Source organism: Nematolebias whitei, chromosome 16 (assembly GCF_014905685.2).
Source record: "Nematolebias whitei isolate Nwh7 chromosome 16, NemWhi1, whole genome shotgun sequence".
Lineage (NCBI taxonomy): Eukaryota > Metazoa > Chordata > Actinopteri > Cyprinodontiformes > Rivulidae > Nematolebias > Nematolebias whitei.
This window is the reverse complement of record NC_056513.1, coordinates 44,612,190-44,627,502: the sequence shown is the minus strand read 5'-3', so window position 1 is coordinate 44,627,502 and position 15,313 is coordinate 44,612,190. Positions and strand designations below refer to the sequence as shown.

General features: G+C 43.7%; 2 protein-coding genes across 2 annotated transcripts in view; both read left to right on the top strand.

Moving 5' to 3' along the window:
• LOC119422544 (teneurin-3) overlaps positions 1 to 11,408 on the top strand; it is a 145,768-nt gene extending 134,360 nt beyond the window's left edge. The window contains exons 5-6 of the mRNA XM_037689921.1: positions 8,801 to 9,088; positions 11,377 to 11,408. Of these exons, the coding sequence (XP_037545849.1) occupies positions 8,801 to 9,088; positions 11,377 to 11,408 (320 nt within the window). The remainder of the gene's footprint in view (positions 1 to 8,800; positions 9,089 to 11,376) is intronic.
• The window catches only part of LOC119422543 (teneurin-3), a 212,469-nt gene that overhangs the window by 12,376 nt on the left and 184,780 nt on the right, over positions 1 to 15,313 (top strand). The window lies entirely within an intron of this gene.

Here is a 15,313-nt window from a genome sequence, read left to right as displayed (position 1 = left end):
ACTCACCATCCTCTCCTCAAGACGTCCTCCGGAACCCAGAACCACACGGCGTGTCTCCCCAGCTCCAACATCAAGGCCGAACCTAGCTCCACTTCCTTTTCCCCTACAAAGACAATAAAGAGGTTTATTTTTGTAACCCGGTAATCTGTCTGTGCTTCGGTTCTGCCAACTGGGGTCTATTTAGTGATCGAATCATGTCAGAATGTCCCAGCCAAACAGACCCTCAAGGCAGAACTGAGGACGGACAGACACAGCAGTCTATGTTAGCTCAAAGTAAACGTATTGATGAGCATGATGTCATTTTTCAACAATTTCTCTCTCAACAACAGGAGATTCAAACTAATCTCCAACAGCTCGGCGGCATGGTTCACTCTGTCCAGCAGAGTTTGAAGGACCTGGTTCCCCCGCTTAGGATGACCCAGACTCCGGGTCCATCTGGACCCCTGGCACCCGCGGTTCCACAGCCCCTTCGAGAACCAGACATTCGTCCCTCCGAGTGTTTCGAAGGTAAAGCCGAAAAATGCGCCGGATTTCTCCTTCAATGTGATTTGGCCTTCAATAGAGCTCCTATAACCTACTCATCTGATGCCTCCCGTATTACTTTCATTATTTCCGCCCTAAAGGGTGAAGCTCTTCGATGGGCGCGTTCCTACTTACGTAGACGCACCATCGATTCCCTAACCATCTCCACTTTTCTCAGAGACTTTCGACAAGTATTCGACCTACCTCTGTTGCAGGAAGAAGCATCGCAAAAGATGTTTTCATTAAAACAAGGCGATAAAACTTTGGCTGAGTTTTCCATCCAGTTCTGCATTTTGGCGGAGGAATCTGACTGGGGTGAGATGGCTCTCCGAGGTGCGTTCATTCATGCAATAAACAAACCAATTAAGGATCAACTCGCCGTTCGTGACGTCCCATCCGACCTCAACCAGCTAATAACCTTAGCCACCAGAATCGATAATCGCTTCAGAGAGCACGTTTTTGAGGTGGACTACTTTCCCCGTGAGTATTTGGTTCCCAACATTAACTCACAGTCGACCCCTCCCGGCTCGGCGGGTCCCGAACCGATGCAGATCGGAAGGACTCGGCTGTCTCCGGAGGAGCGTCAGCGTCGTATCTCCCACAACGAATGCCTCTATTGTGGGAAGAAGGGGCACAAACTTCCTTCCTGTAGGCTTCGGCTAAAAGACAGAACCCATCAGTAGATCGGAGGATTCTGGTGGGTAAATACTATTCTTCCTCCGAGCATAATCTTTGTTTACCGGTGACCTTATGTGTCAATAATTCTAATTATTCTACACAGGCATTAATCGACTCCGGAGCTGAACAAAACTTAATCAGTCGGAACCTGGTCGAAAGACTCCAGATTTCTACCACTGCCCTCTACCCCACGATGGCAGTAGCAGCTCTCACAGGCCAGACCATCTCTTCCATCTCTTGCAAAACTAATAAAATAGAAATTGTTGTGTCAGGTAATCACCGTGAGAGAGATGAATTCTTTATCTTTGATTCACTTCAACCTCAAATTATCTTAGGTTTTCCGTGGTTGAAGAAACACAACCCCGTTATTAACTGGTCTGATGGTAGGGTCGAAAAATGGGGAGATAACTGTTCTGAGATGCTTATCATCCGCCGTCTCCCCTGGTGTTAGTAGAGAGGCAACCCAGGAGGAGGTTGACCTTTCTCAGGTTCCCGAGAGCTATCATAAGCTAGCACGAGTGTTTAGCAAACACCAGGCGCTTTCCTTACCTCCTCACAGACCATATGATTGCGCCATAGACCTTCTTCCTGGGGCACCTCTACCTTCTAGCAGGTTATTTAACCTGTCGGGCCCTGAGAGAGAGGCTATGACCCAATACATTAATGACTCATTAAAATCCGGCATCATTCGGCCATCCACCTCCCCTCTCGGAGCCGGGTTCTTCTTTGTTTCTAAGAAGGACAAGACTCTTAGGCCTTGCATTGACTTTAGAGGTCTTAATCTTATAACAGTAAAGAACAAATATCCATTACCATTAATGGATTCCATGTATGAACAACTTAGTGACGCTGTTATTTTTACAAAATTAGACCTCCGCAACGCCTATCACTTGGTTCGCATACGCAAGGGGGATGAGTGGAAAACCGCCTTTAAGACCCCCATAGGTCATTTTGAATATCTGGTAATGCCCTTTGGGTTGACAAACGCCCCTGCAGTCTTCCAGGCGTTGGTCAATGATGTTTTGAGGGATTTTCTTAACATCTTCGTCTTCGTCTATCTGGATGATATTTTGATATTTTCCAGGGACGAAGAACAGCACCCTAAACACGTGCAGGCGGTTCTCCAGAGGCTTCTGGAGAATAACTTGTTCGTAAAAGCTGAGAAATGTGCTTTCCACGCCCCTACGGTAACATTTCTCGGTTTTATCTTTGAAAAAGGTCAGGTACGGTCCGACCCGAATAAAATAAAGGCAATAGCCGAGTGGCCTCGACCCACTGATAGAAAGCAGTTACAACGCTTTCTCAGGTTTGCCAATTTTTATCGTCGCTTCATCAAAAATTATAGTCAGATTGCCTCCCCTCTCACTGGGTTAACCTCCACCTTGCGTTCCTTCACATGGGACCAAAACGCTGAGATTGCCTTCCAAAGGCTTAAATCATTGTTTTCCTCTGCACCCATCCTCGCCCACCCAAATGTTCACGAACAGTTCATCGTTGAGGTCGACGCCTCCGATTCCGGGGTGGGGGCTGTCCTCTCTCAGAGAGGTCCTGACAGCAAGGTTCACCCTTGTGCCTTCTTTTCTCGTCGTCTCACCCCAGCCGAGAGAAACTATGATGTTGGTAACAGGGAGCTTTTGGCCATTAAATTGGCTTTGGAGGAGTGAAGACATTGGCTGGAGGGTTCCGAGCTGCCCTTTGTCATCTGGACGGATCATAAAAATTTGGCCTACATCCAGGGGGCGAAGAGACTCCACTCACGTCAGGCCAGATGGTCCATCTTCTTCACTCGCTTTAAATTTACCATCACGTACATCCCTGGCTCTAAGAACATCAAACCCGATTCACTCTCTCGTCAATTTTCCTCCTCTGAAAGTCCCGATTCCCCGGAGGACATACTCCTGGCGACATGCTCAGTTGGTCTATTGTCCTGGGCTATCGAACAGGATATACGGACCGCCCAACTCACCGAATCAGACCCGGGAGCTGGTCCTCCGGGCAAGACTTTTGTGCCCTCTTCAATGGTGAGTCGGGTTCTTACTTGGCTTCACATGGCTAAGTTCTCTTGCCATCCAGGTGTCTCTCGCATGTTACATTTGGCTAAGGAATATTTTTGGTGGCCCAACATGAACCGAGACGTGAGGGAGTTTGTTTCAGCCTGCCATACATGTGCACGGAATAAGAACAGCAACAAACCCCCTGCAGGGCTCTTGCTTCCTCTTCCTACGCCCCATCGTCCGTGGTCTCATATTGCCCTGGATTTTGTCACGGGTTTGCCACCTTCCTCCAATAACACTGCCATCTGCACTATCGTTGACCGCTTTTCCAAGGCTCCACATTTCATTCCCCTACCTAAATTACCATCTGCTTTTGAGACTGCTAAACTTGTCACTAATCATGTTTTTCGCCTGCATGGCATCCCTATGGACATCGTCTCCGATAGAGGGCCCCAGTTCCTCTCCCGGGTCTGGAAAGCCTTTTGCCAGGGCCTGGGGGCCACGACGAGCTTTACTTCTGGGTACCATCCTCAGTCTAACGGACAAACAGAGAGGTGCAATCAGGAGCTGGAGGTCGCCTTACGATGCGTTATTGAGGACTCCCTTCCACCTGGTCTGACCATTTGCCTTGGGTGGAATACGCCCACAACACTCAGGTATCATCTGCCATCGGTATGTCCCCTTTTAAGGCTTCTCTTGGGTACTCTCCCTCCTTATTCCCTAGCCTGGAGACTGAGGTCCCGGTTCCGTTGGTCCGACTACATGTTCGACGGTGTCGCAAGATTTGGCGACAGACAAGAGCGGCTCTTCTTCGTACCGCCGACCTTAACAAGAAGTATGCCGACAGACGTCGTTCTGCTGCGCCCCACTACCAGGTGGGTCAACGGGTATGGTTGTCCACTAAAGACATTTCCCTTCCAGACACCCCCCGCAAGTTGGCTCCCAGGTATATTGGTCCTTTCCCCATTGTGAAGATCATGAACTCCTCGGCCGTTCGTCTACTACTGCCTCGTTCCATGAGGATTCACCCAACTTTTCACGTGTCCCTCCTCAAGCCAGTCTCCTCTAGCCCACTCAACCCCCCGGCCGATCCTCCTCCTGCTCCACGTCTGATCGCAGATGCCCCGTCTTTCTCCATCCGGCGCCTCTTGGACGTTCGCCGCCGGGGCAGAGGCCTGCAGTACCTGGTCGACTGGGAGGGGTACGGGCCGGAGGAACGCTCTTGGGTTCCCAGGGCTCAGATCCTGGACCCCGATCTGATTTCTTCTTTTTTTAGGGATCACCTCGAAAAGAGGATCAGATCGCCGAGAGGTGATTCTTGAGGGGGGGGGGCTCTGTGGGAGTTCTGGTTTCTTTTCTGCCACTAACCATCTCCCACAGCTGCTGCACCAAGCTAATTGATGATCATCTCCACCTGCCGCCTGCTCTGGAGAATGGGTTCGGCTCCTTCCATAAAAGCTGCAGCCAGGCTCTTCTCCAGTGCTGGGACATTACCCTTTACATGGTAAAGTAATGGTCAGCCTGTTATTGTCTCCTGGCAATATTTATCTAACAAGCTTCCACGCTTCGTTGTTCTTTCAGTTTCTTGACTTCCACGTCAAGATTCATCTCGGGCTCTCCAAGGCTTCAACACCAAGGCAGGAGCCTCCTATGGGATGTCCCTTCAAACACTCATCTACCTCCAACCCGCTCCTGCACTCTCTGTTCCTTGAAGCTCCAACAATCCAACAAAGGTACTCACCATCCTCTCCTCAAGACGTCCTCCGGAACCCAGAACCACACAGCGTGTCTCCCCAGCTCCAACATCAAGGCCGAACCTAGCTCCACTTCCTTTTCCCCTGCAAAGACAATAAAGAGGTTTATTTTTGTAACCCAGTTATCTGTCTGTGCTTCGGTTCTGCCAACTGGGGTCTATTTAGTGATCGAATCATGTCAGTTCCTTTAAAATAAGCACGAGATCCTGAACTGTTTCAACAAACACTTTGTTGCTTCTAGTTCTTTATTTGACACAGTTACTAATGGAAGATCAGCCACTTCACTTAATAATCAAACTTCTACAAATCAAATCCCTCTTACAAGTCAAACCTCAATCACTCTTTCTCTTTTTCTCCATTCTCAGTCAGTGAAGTTAATAAACTGTTAAAAGGTCTTGATCCTAAAAAATCTGCAGGACCAGATGAACTTCCATCTAATTTCCAAAAAAGTTCAATCTGGTCCTCTGGACATTCAAAAAAAAAAAAAAGCAAATAAATATAGAAATGTTTCGTCTCTCATCCAAGAGACTTCCTCAGTCTGAGGTGCTGTTTTCATCTCAGTCTCTTAAATAGCACCTTCTCTGAGTGGATCAACCAGTTTGCTGCTGACAACCAAAACCAGCTGATCACATGCTCAAGAAGGACCATCAGCCTAAAATTGGATCATTAGCACACTGATGGCTGTTTACTATTCACAGAGGGCTGAGTGATACTAGCAATCACAGCATTGTAAGAGGGGGACAGTTGAACCTGGAGGCCTCCACCCCTGTTTAATGATGGACGATTTCTTTTCACAAAGATGGCCTCCTTTACTCCTCTCTCAAATCATCGTTCCTCTCTGTCCAGGATGTGAACATCTTCATCCCTGAAAGAGTGACCGCTGGCCTGGAGATGAGTGTAGACCGCAGAGTCCTGGCCTGATGCTGTTGATCTTCTGTGCAGGGCCATCCTTTTGGCCAGTGGCTGTTTAGTTTCCCCGATGTAAGACTGATCACAGCCCTCCTGACACTGAACAGCATACACGATATTACTCTGTTTGTGCCGGGGGACTGGATCTTTGGGATGAACCAGTCTTTGCCGTAATGTATTTTGGGGTTTAAAAGCCACTGGGACGTTATGTTTAGAAAATAAACGTCTCAGTTTCTCTGATACTCCCTCAACATACGGAATGACCACTGGTCTGTGTTCCTCCTTTTCACCTGATAGCTGACTGGAGTCCTGTTTGGGTTTCTTCTCTGCTTTCAGGAAGGCCCAGTTAGGATATCCACATTGCTCTAGAGCCTGTTTTGTGTAGGATTTCTCCTTCTGCCTGGCTCCCGAGTTAGTGGGGACGCTGTCTGCTCTTTGATACAGAGTCGTGATGACTCCTAACTTGTGCTCCAAAGGGTGATGGGAGTCAAACTGCAAATACTGGTCTGTGTGGGTGGGTTTGCGGTACACCTCGGTTTGCAAATGTCCTCTGAGACCTCACAGTCCAAGAAAGCCAACTTGCCATTTTTTACATCTTCTCGTGTGAACTTGATGTATTTATCCACAGAGTTGATGTGGTCAGTAAAATGTTGGACTTCCTGAGATTTAATTTTAACCCAGTTGTCGTCAACATACCTGAACCAGGTCTCTTGATTTCACATCACTCTTTACGTGCATTCCTGTTGATGATGCAGTAGAGGTGATCAGTTTAAGATTAAAATCAGACACCACTCCACACCACACCACAACCTGTACATGGAGGAGGTAGAAAAGAGAGCCTTGGCGTCCTTTTCAGGGACACCACCAAGTCATTGGTTCATGTATGTTGCCCAGCTTTAAAAACAGCGTATTATCCATTTAAAACACCACTCGTTCAACGAGTCCAGTAAACAGAACCGGGTCAGACAGCAGAACCTTTTCTGCTACAGTTTAAGCAGAATACAACGTGTTTTCCACAGCATCAGCTTAGTTACACGTTACACCCACAGATGTACACTCTTCAGCTTTAACACGAACATATTGACATTGATTTCAGCTCTCTCAACACCAAAAGCATGAATTATGCCTGTACCAAGTCCAAAACTCGGACCTTTTTATGCCAACATGAGCGTTATTCCACAGTAACACAGATCACGTCACATATAATTCATATCTCTTTAAACATCCGTACGGCCACAAAATGTCTAAAGAGGAGGATGGGTCCTAAATTATCTCTTTTAGAGACCGTGCGGGCCACGAGAAGCTCTTTAGAGACCCGTCCGGGCCACCAGATGTAGTGTTCTATGGGGCTAGGTTAGCTTCGTAGCTTCACTGCAATTATTTTTAAAATAACGGGTTCTCTCTTTTTCGAGCTAATTACAGCCATGTGACGGAAGTAACTGTGCATAGATGGTTTAATCAGTGACATGAGATGTTAATTTTCTTTGACCCATCAAAATAAATAGTCATTTATTGAACAAAATCAAAATTTAACATCAAAACATTGTACACTTGATTAGACTGATCTGGTTCTGATTAATAAAACTTGGCACGTTTTACTTAATAAAAACAACAGACATTTCTGAAGGCATCTGGATTAATTACTGGCAAGATATAAGTTTAAAGATGGGAAAAATTGAGGAGTTTAAAGGGAGATGTGGAGGAAGATGTATGTCTGTAAACCAGAACAACACGCTCCTTTCAAACGCAGTGCGCCCGCGGTACACTTCGCGTGAAACTCGTGACGACTCTTTACCTTGGCAGAGGATGGGTCTGCTACGGTCAAGAGGTCCCTGGCACGCTACCTTTCAGCGTCTCCTCAGGGCGGCTGCGACTCGGCAGAAGTCGTGAGATACTCCGTTCAACACAACAAACTTCCTCAGAAGTTGTAGGGCATTCGCCTGGTGAAAGTCACAGCAAGACGCCGTGACCACAGCAGAGATGGATGACTCCATCAGACTGGAAAACTGAGTCTGAAGTTCCACTCAGCAGTGGAAAAACTCCAGAACTCCAGAACAGCTAGAGCTGAAGAACAGAACTTCCCTCCAGAACTACTCCACAAGACCCCAGAAGACTAATAGTTCCAGGAAGTGTCGACTTTTAAAGACTTCTGCTTCCGGTCACTTTAGTAAGTCCTGATTGGTTGAAGCAACCAACAGGGGTGTGGTTCTAGTGATGTCAGAGGGTTTTTACAAGTCAAGAAAACAGCAAGAATGTTTTAGGAACAGACAGAGAAATGTTTTGGCGAAGTGAGAAACACTGCAGGTGCCAGTTTTCTTATTTACTGTCTGAGAGTTTTAAAAACACGACAGCCCGTTCTAACAAGTTGTTTTTGACTGTCTCTGACTTTTGACCGACATCACTCCTTCTCATTTCAGACAGAAGATCAAAATGCATAATTACTTTGTAAAATAGACATTTAACTTGATTTCTAATTTAAATGAGGATTAAAAAATCATTAATACTGTTTCACAGTTGATTTAAAATGAGTGGTTCACTTCAACATTTAGAAATGGTATGAACTAAACACACTTTTGATTTATCAAGATATTGTAAAATAGTAATGATAATATAAAAGAAGAGTGTTCTTTCAATTGATTAACCCAGGATACAATTAAACAGTCTCTGGATGAGCTAATTTGTATTTCTGGATTCAAATCAATGAAATAACAGTTCCTGTCCCATGAAGGTCTTCAGAGGCAGGTTTTGGTCAGAGGCCTAGTCCACTACAAAGGCGAATGTGGAAAACTAAAAACAGGAACATGTCTGCATTGAGCAATGTGCATTCCTTCCAGGAAAGCTTTTCCTTCTCTAACTAGAACTCCTTTTTACTGTAAAAGTCTTGTGAAATGAAAGTTTACAAATTTAAAAGTTTAAAATGTCTTCCATCTGATTGTTTTGCAGGTCAACATTTCCGTCTCCGTCAGCTGGGGATCTGTGAGCCACCATCGCGTCGTGGTCTGCCATTCTGCTCTGATATTGGCCTTCCTCACCATGGCTTCTCGGTTGGTATGGCCCAGAACCTGGTTTCTGACAGTCAGGCTGTGACGTCTCCAGAACGGGCCATGCAGCTGTGGGGTCGAGGAGGTCTGGGGAAATCATCTGGTCAGAGTTCATGCCTGTCTAGTCGCTCCAACTCATTGCTGACCCTTACAGACACCGAGCATGACAACAAGTCAGACAGCGACAATGGTAGGACTTCAGCCAAAGTTACTCTGTTTTATGTGCTTTATTTGTCACATGACCTTGATCATACTCAACCACTTTACATATACATTTGAAACTGTATGATAATTTTTAAATAGATATAAATAAATTACCAATGAGTTTTTCCATTGTTGTATCACTAATATTCAAAAAGCAAATCCCTGACTTTTCCAAATGTCAACTTTTTCAATTGAGAAATTACACAAAAACTCACTACAACCTGGAGGAATTGAAGCAAAATGGTGAATATTTGACGATAGTTCTCAAGTTGACTTTCCCAATAGAGAGAATCAGAATTGTTCTGGTGTATGGGCATGTCGGGCAGAGAAATGTAAAACACTCATTTGAATTTTTAACCATCACAAAGCTGCCTGTTAATCTCGTTGCCCTTTTGTCATTGTTTATAGACAGTTTTTCCTGCATGTTTGTTCCCATACGTGTGTGCACATGAAGTATGTTAGTTAGCCCGCAGGTAACTCAAACAGATGTGACTGTATTCACAATGAAGATTTTATGGTTTAATGCCCTCATTTAATGAAATACAAAATGTTTTCAATTACCCAGACAAACACACACATTTTCATTAGGAGAAGGAACGTTGTAATTAAGCCTTGATAAACAGCTGAGTCAGTGTATTTACTTTTATTAAATTGATAATGATTTTATTCAACGATATGATGCTGTAAATGTCAGAACTCCAGGGAAAATGCATTGCTTCTCTAAAAACAAGTAGTCGTCAAGTTCTCCAGGACTAATTGTCTTTTTAACACACAGCTGCCTTTGTGCGTGTGTGTGTGCGTGTGTGTGTGTGTGTGTGTGTGTGTGTGTGTGTGCGTGTGTGTGTGTGTGGGGGGTGTTGGTGGCGGGGGGTACGCGTGCGTGTATCTGTGGTTTTATTTTAAATGTTTGGAGCTTCTTTTCTTTAGTACAAACCTTCAAATGCATGTGGCTACAAATATATCAGTCAAATGGTAAAACAGTTCTTTGTTCTTTGTTGTGGATCCAGATCGTACCAGGTTTTTCAAAAAGTTCAGAGAAGTTAATGTTTAATCACAAGCTGCTGATGTGTGATTTGTGTGAAAGAGGAGTGAGAATTTTAACTGATCCGTACATAGTAATTATTAGTACTAAGAAATAGTACCTAAAGATTGAGGCAAACTGCTGCAGCGTGAGCCTCTTAGCCCCCTGAGGTGTGAGCTGTCTGCTCCACACAGAGGGCTGTGGTAGTTCAGTGTCTGTGGTTGTGTCAGGAAGGACATCTGGAGTAAAAACAGTTGCCAAGTTTTCATGTGTGTTAGTTTTCTGTGGCAATCCCTGAGGAGGGGAGCAGCTGAAAGAACAAGAAGAGGATGAAGGCTATTTACGGTTCAGAAGCTAGTTTGGTTTCACTTAAAATGCAGCAGTCCCTCGCTTCTCCATGGTCCGTTTTTCATGGGTTTGCTATATTGAAGTTTTTCAAAGTAAGATTGGACACGACACAATTGGCTGATTGATGGTTGAGCCATAGATTGTTTATTTAACATAAATTATTTAAAATGTTTTTTCACCAGGGGGAAGCTCCCTCCTGCAGCTGATCAGCTGATCTCCTTCTCTGCAAAGCACACATTTCTCCTGCTGCAGCAGCTTTGTGAAGGGTTAACCCTTTGCTGTCCAGATGCAACTTTTGTCTTTCAACTTAAAATTCAAAGTATGTCACATCGTAAAATCATCATAATCACAAAATATAAAAGTGTTAAAAGTTCATTTTAATTATTTTAGCACATCTATGTTCAGTTGTTTCAGTGTCATTGATCAAGAAGAACTGCTCCGTGCTGCAGAGCTGTGACATCCCTTTGTTGTCCTGCTGCACTTCTCTTCTCTACAATTTAAATTTAAATACTGTAAGAGATTAAAGAAACAATCCATCTGCATGGATTGTTTCTTTAATCTCTTACAGTATTTAAATTTAAATAGTTTATTAAATGAGGGAGACTGGGAGTAGCAGGTGATGAGTGAGTGTGACTGCAGCCTGACACGTCACGACAAACTTCAACTACTTTCTGCTTACTTTGTGGTTTTTCACTTATCGTGGGGGGCGTGGTCCCTAACACCCACAATAAAAGAAGGACTACTGTATGTTTTTTAAATGTTTGGAAAAGCTGCATTTTTATCTTGCTGATGTTTACAGGAATCTTTGATAGTTTTGCTTGTCCGCCTCAAGCTGCTCTACTGTAGACAGATCACGTTTGACTGTTTCCTCATGCACCCTGCGGACCTCACGTCCATCGTTCCAGGCGGCGCTGATGGACAGACTTTATGGACGTGAACCCCACTTTTTTCTGAGTACTTATTCACTGTTGTTCTCTGCTGCACTAAGGTTTTGTCCAAAACACTGAAACCAAATCTCTATTTGAGATTCCTGGCTGAATAAACTTCTTGTCTGTGATTCAAACAAGATTAAAAGCAAAAACAACTGGACTTTATTTGTAACTGAAGACTTTTTGCTTCTCATCTGAGGAGCTTTTTCAATTCAAAGAAACAAGGAATGTGGGATTCAAGTTATAAAGCTGAGGTGTTCTGTAAGCTTGCATACATGCAGATTCTTGTCTGTGGTGACACGGCAGCTCTCTCAGATCGTTTAAAGATGTTATTCTGCAGACTCCAACTTTCAAAGGTATTGTGTGCTGTGACATTAAGGATATGATGGTAGAAGTTCACCACGTTTTCATTCTTAGCCTGATAAATCTGCCTGGAGCTCATAATATCAGCCCAGCGCTGGTTGCACATATCTGGTATACAGCGTATCATGTCAAAAGTGTTGATCCCTAAAGCACAGAGCATGGACTGTATAAAGATAAAAGATGGACTCAGGTGCAGTGTAGACAGGTGTAGAGCAGATGGGGCCTGACACCTACACAAGACATCAACATTTTAAAGCAATAAAAAAACACTCTTCTCCATGTAAATACTTTATTCTTAACATAATTTACAAGCCAATTAAGAGACAACAGAATGAACTAAATGTGGTCCAAACTGACCACAGATTTCATAATGATCAGGTGAAGCTGCTCTGCTCTGTAGAATTCTTACTTCACATATTAACTAGGGAATTTATTAAGCTTTGTGACACAAGCCATGACTTCTGTTTCACAATTAACTCAATACTGCTGAAGCAAACTGTTAAGCACAAACATCCCAACTAATAAAACAAATATACAATTTCCTTATTACTATTCTTGGTAAATGCTGTGGCGGGACAGTTGCTCTGCAGGGCAGAGAGAACACTGCAGACGAAGCAACATGCACCAAGTGCTCAGTGGTTGCTGGTTTGTTTTCAACAGCATTATTTATTACTACATTAAGGTTTTGTCCACAAGAGTAAAGCCATGCCTGGTTATGATTTCTAACTAAACTAATAATGTTGTCTGCAGTGACTCAACCTTTCTTGAAGCTTCTCAGCATGCACCAAGTCTATGTGATCACCTGAAAACAAATTGCTGTTCCAAGTCGTTGAGCCTGCAGATTCAGTAACATTGAGTGCTGTGACATGTAAGGCACAATGTTGGAAGTTAACCACATAGCGTATTTTCCACTGTACACGTCACACCGCCATACAAGTTGCATCATATTTGTCTAATAAAGTGGAAAAATCCATAAATATGTTGCTTCACCGTATACGTTGCATCTATTATGCGTCACTGCCGACAAATTGGGGCGGCTGTGGCTGAGTGGTTAGAGCAGTCGTCCTCCAATGCGAGAGTTGGGGGTTCAAATCCACCAGCAGTCACATGCTGAAGTGTCCCTGAGCAAGACACTGAACCCCTCATAGCCTCTGATGTGTGTCCCATCTGTGTATGAATGTGATAAAGCTCTGATTAGTCTTTGTGTAGATCTAGTATAGAGCTGTATGAATGGGTAAATGAGGACACAGGTTATAGTGTAAAGTGCTTTGAGTATCTTGAAATAAAGTAGAAAGGTGCTATATAAGTACCATTTACCATTTAACCCGGAAATGTGGACCGGTGTTGTGCCAAAAACTGATGGGCCACCAAATGGCGGCCACGGGAGCGTGCACGGGAAGACTTTAACAATAATTTAACAAGATTAACACTTAAAAACAATTATTGGTTTGATCAAAATTATATTAAAGTGTGTATCAATCAAACATTTGCTTAAAAAATGTACTTTAATGGTCAAATCAGCTAAATTAAAAAAATAGTTTGCTGCCTCGGTGCTCCATGAACACACAGAGGAAAAGAAAAAGGAAGGAGGAACGTGGCTCGTTTCTCCAAAAATTAACAAGAACTGCACCTAAACAATTATATTTTTGCTCGAAATTAGAAGAAGAAGAAGAAGAAGAAGAAACGGGCAGAACTGTACCTGTGTCGCTGCCACGTACCACATTGAACCTTAAACACAACACAACTGTGGCAGAAGAAAAAGTCTAACATTCACAAGTTTTATCTTTAGGTCATTCAGTCCAGAACTGCCTTCTTCAAGGAGGACAGTAAAGGTGTAACGGGTGCTGTTATGCCAAAATACTGTAAAACAATGAATAAAAATATAGTTACTGCATCCATACGTTTGCATTGAACAATCAACACAAAAATTAGCTTAATGAGTCTGTGTAACTATCCAATGATTAGGTACTGCTTTATCCACTGTAACAGGCTAAGGAACTGAACTTACACATCTAAGAACTAGTGATGACTGTGTTGTCTACACATGAAAAACATTGCTACAACACATTAGCGTGACAGTGGTTGTATAAAAATCCTTGCAACAGTCAAAAACATTCACAAAAATCGTGAAATAGTTTAGAAAGTTAGTTTGAAATTCTCTTTCTTGCTCTGATCTGAAAGATGTGGTCTCATGTGCTATAGGGTATCAGCATATCACTCAAAGTGTCTGAAGCCCAAGCTTGCAGATACACAGAGGTAAGGAGAGGAGGGAAGAGTTCATATGAAAACAATCCACAAGGCATGGTCCACAGTTAGTAGCACAAGGGAAGAAGCTTCTTAGAAACTTTCCAGGATGTGGATGCTCACCAGCATCTTAAACTATTTATTTACTTATTCTAACTTTAGAGGCTTCTGCCTCGATGCTCCAGGAAAAACAACAAACAAAGGAATAGAGAGCAAATAAAGAAAAAAATCTTGAGCCATTCCACTCCCAGGATTTAGACATGGCCAGCTGCTGCAAGCAGGCTTTGTCCTCTTCTTCCCGTCAGTCTTTTTTCTCCTTTTACAGGCAGGCCACACTAACAATACACTTTATACAACTATCACACCAGCTCTGAATGAGCGCAAACCTAATACTTGTTTGCAAACAGAAAAAAGAAGAGACCAGAGTTTCTTAATTTACGTATCCACCAGGAGCAATTTGAGATCAGTTGGCTTATCCAAGGCCAGCAGGGAGGCCAGATTGAGATAAGCAACAATTATTTTGGACAGGCCGACGCTGCTGATTTCATGTCTGCCTTCAGTTCTGCTGGTACACTCAATGGCAAATCCAAACATCCAGATTTGAGGACATTCCACCGGTCCGTGCTTGTTAGCCTTCTCCAAGGTCGATTCCTTCATGCTGGCAAGTCCTAGGAACTGCAAGTGGCCCACGATTCTCAAATTGCATCCAGCTTACAGTTCAGCTTGTAAAGCATATTTGTCTGAGAGCTGGAAGTACGGAGTAATCTTTCACATAAGGCAGGCAGTTTTACTACTGCTGCTGACTTCTTCCTACTTATACGATATCCCAGGTATCCGCCGATTCCAAAAAGTAAAAACCCTGTTGTCATAAATCCAAATATGCACACGTCTTCTACATCCTCAATGGAAAAAACAGTCCGGCGCATCATCTTCCACACACCCCAGGAATCCATGACATATCCAGATGCATGTGACCCTTCAGGGCATGAGGGTTCTCCTGCACCCTGTCTCCTCGCTGAGAAAATTTTTTCAGTCGCATTGAGAGACCAGCTGACAAGATCCATAATAATTTTTGATCTGGAAGATGTGTAAAGAGAGGCTCTGTTACACAGAACAAAGAGCAAAAGCAGGAGGAAGGCAGGAGAAGGAAGAAAAGCATCTGTCTTTGTCGAGGGCAAGTCAGAAAAACCACCAAGTAGCAATAGTAGTACAAGTAGTAGTTTATTTTAGTATATATATATATATATATATATATATAGATATAAATAAACATACATATATATATATATATATATATATATATATA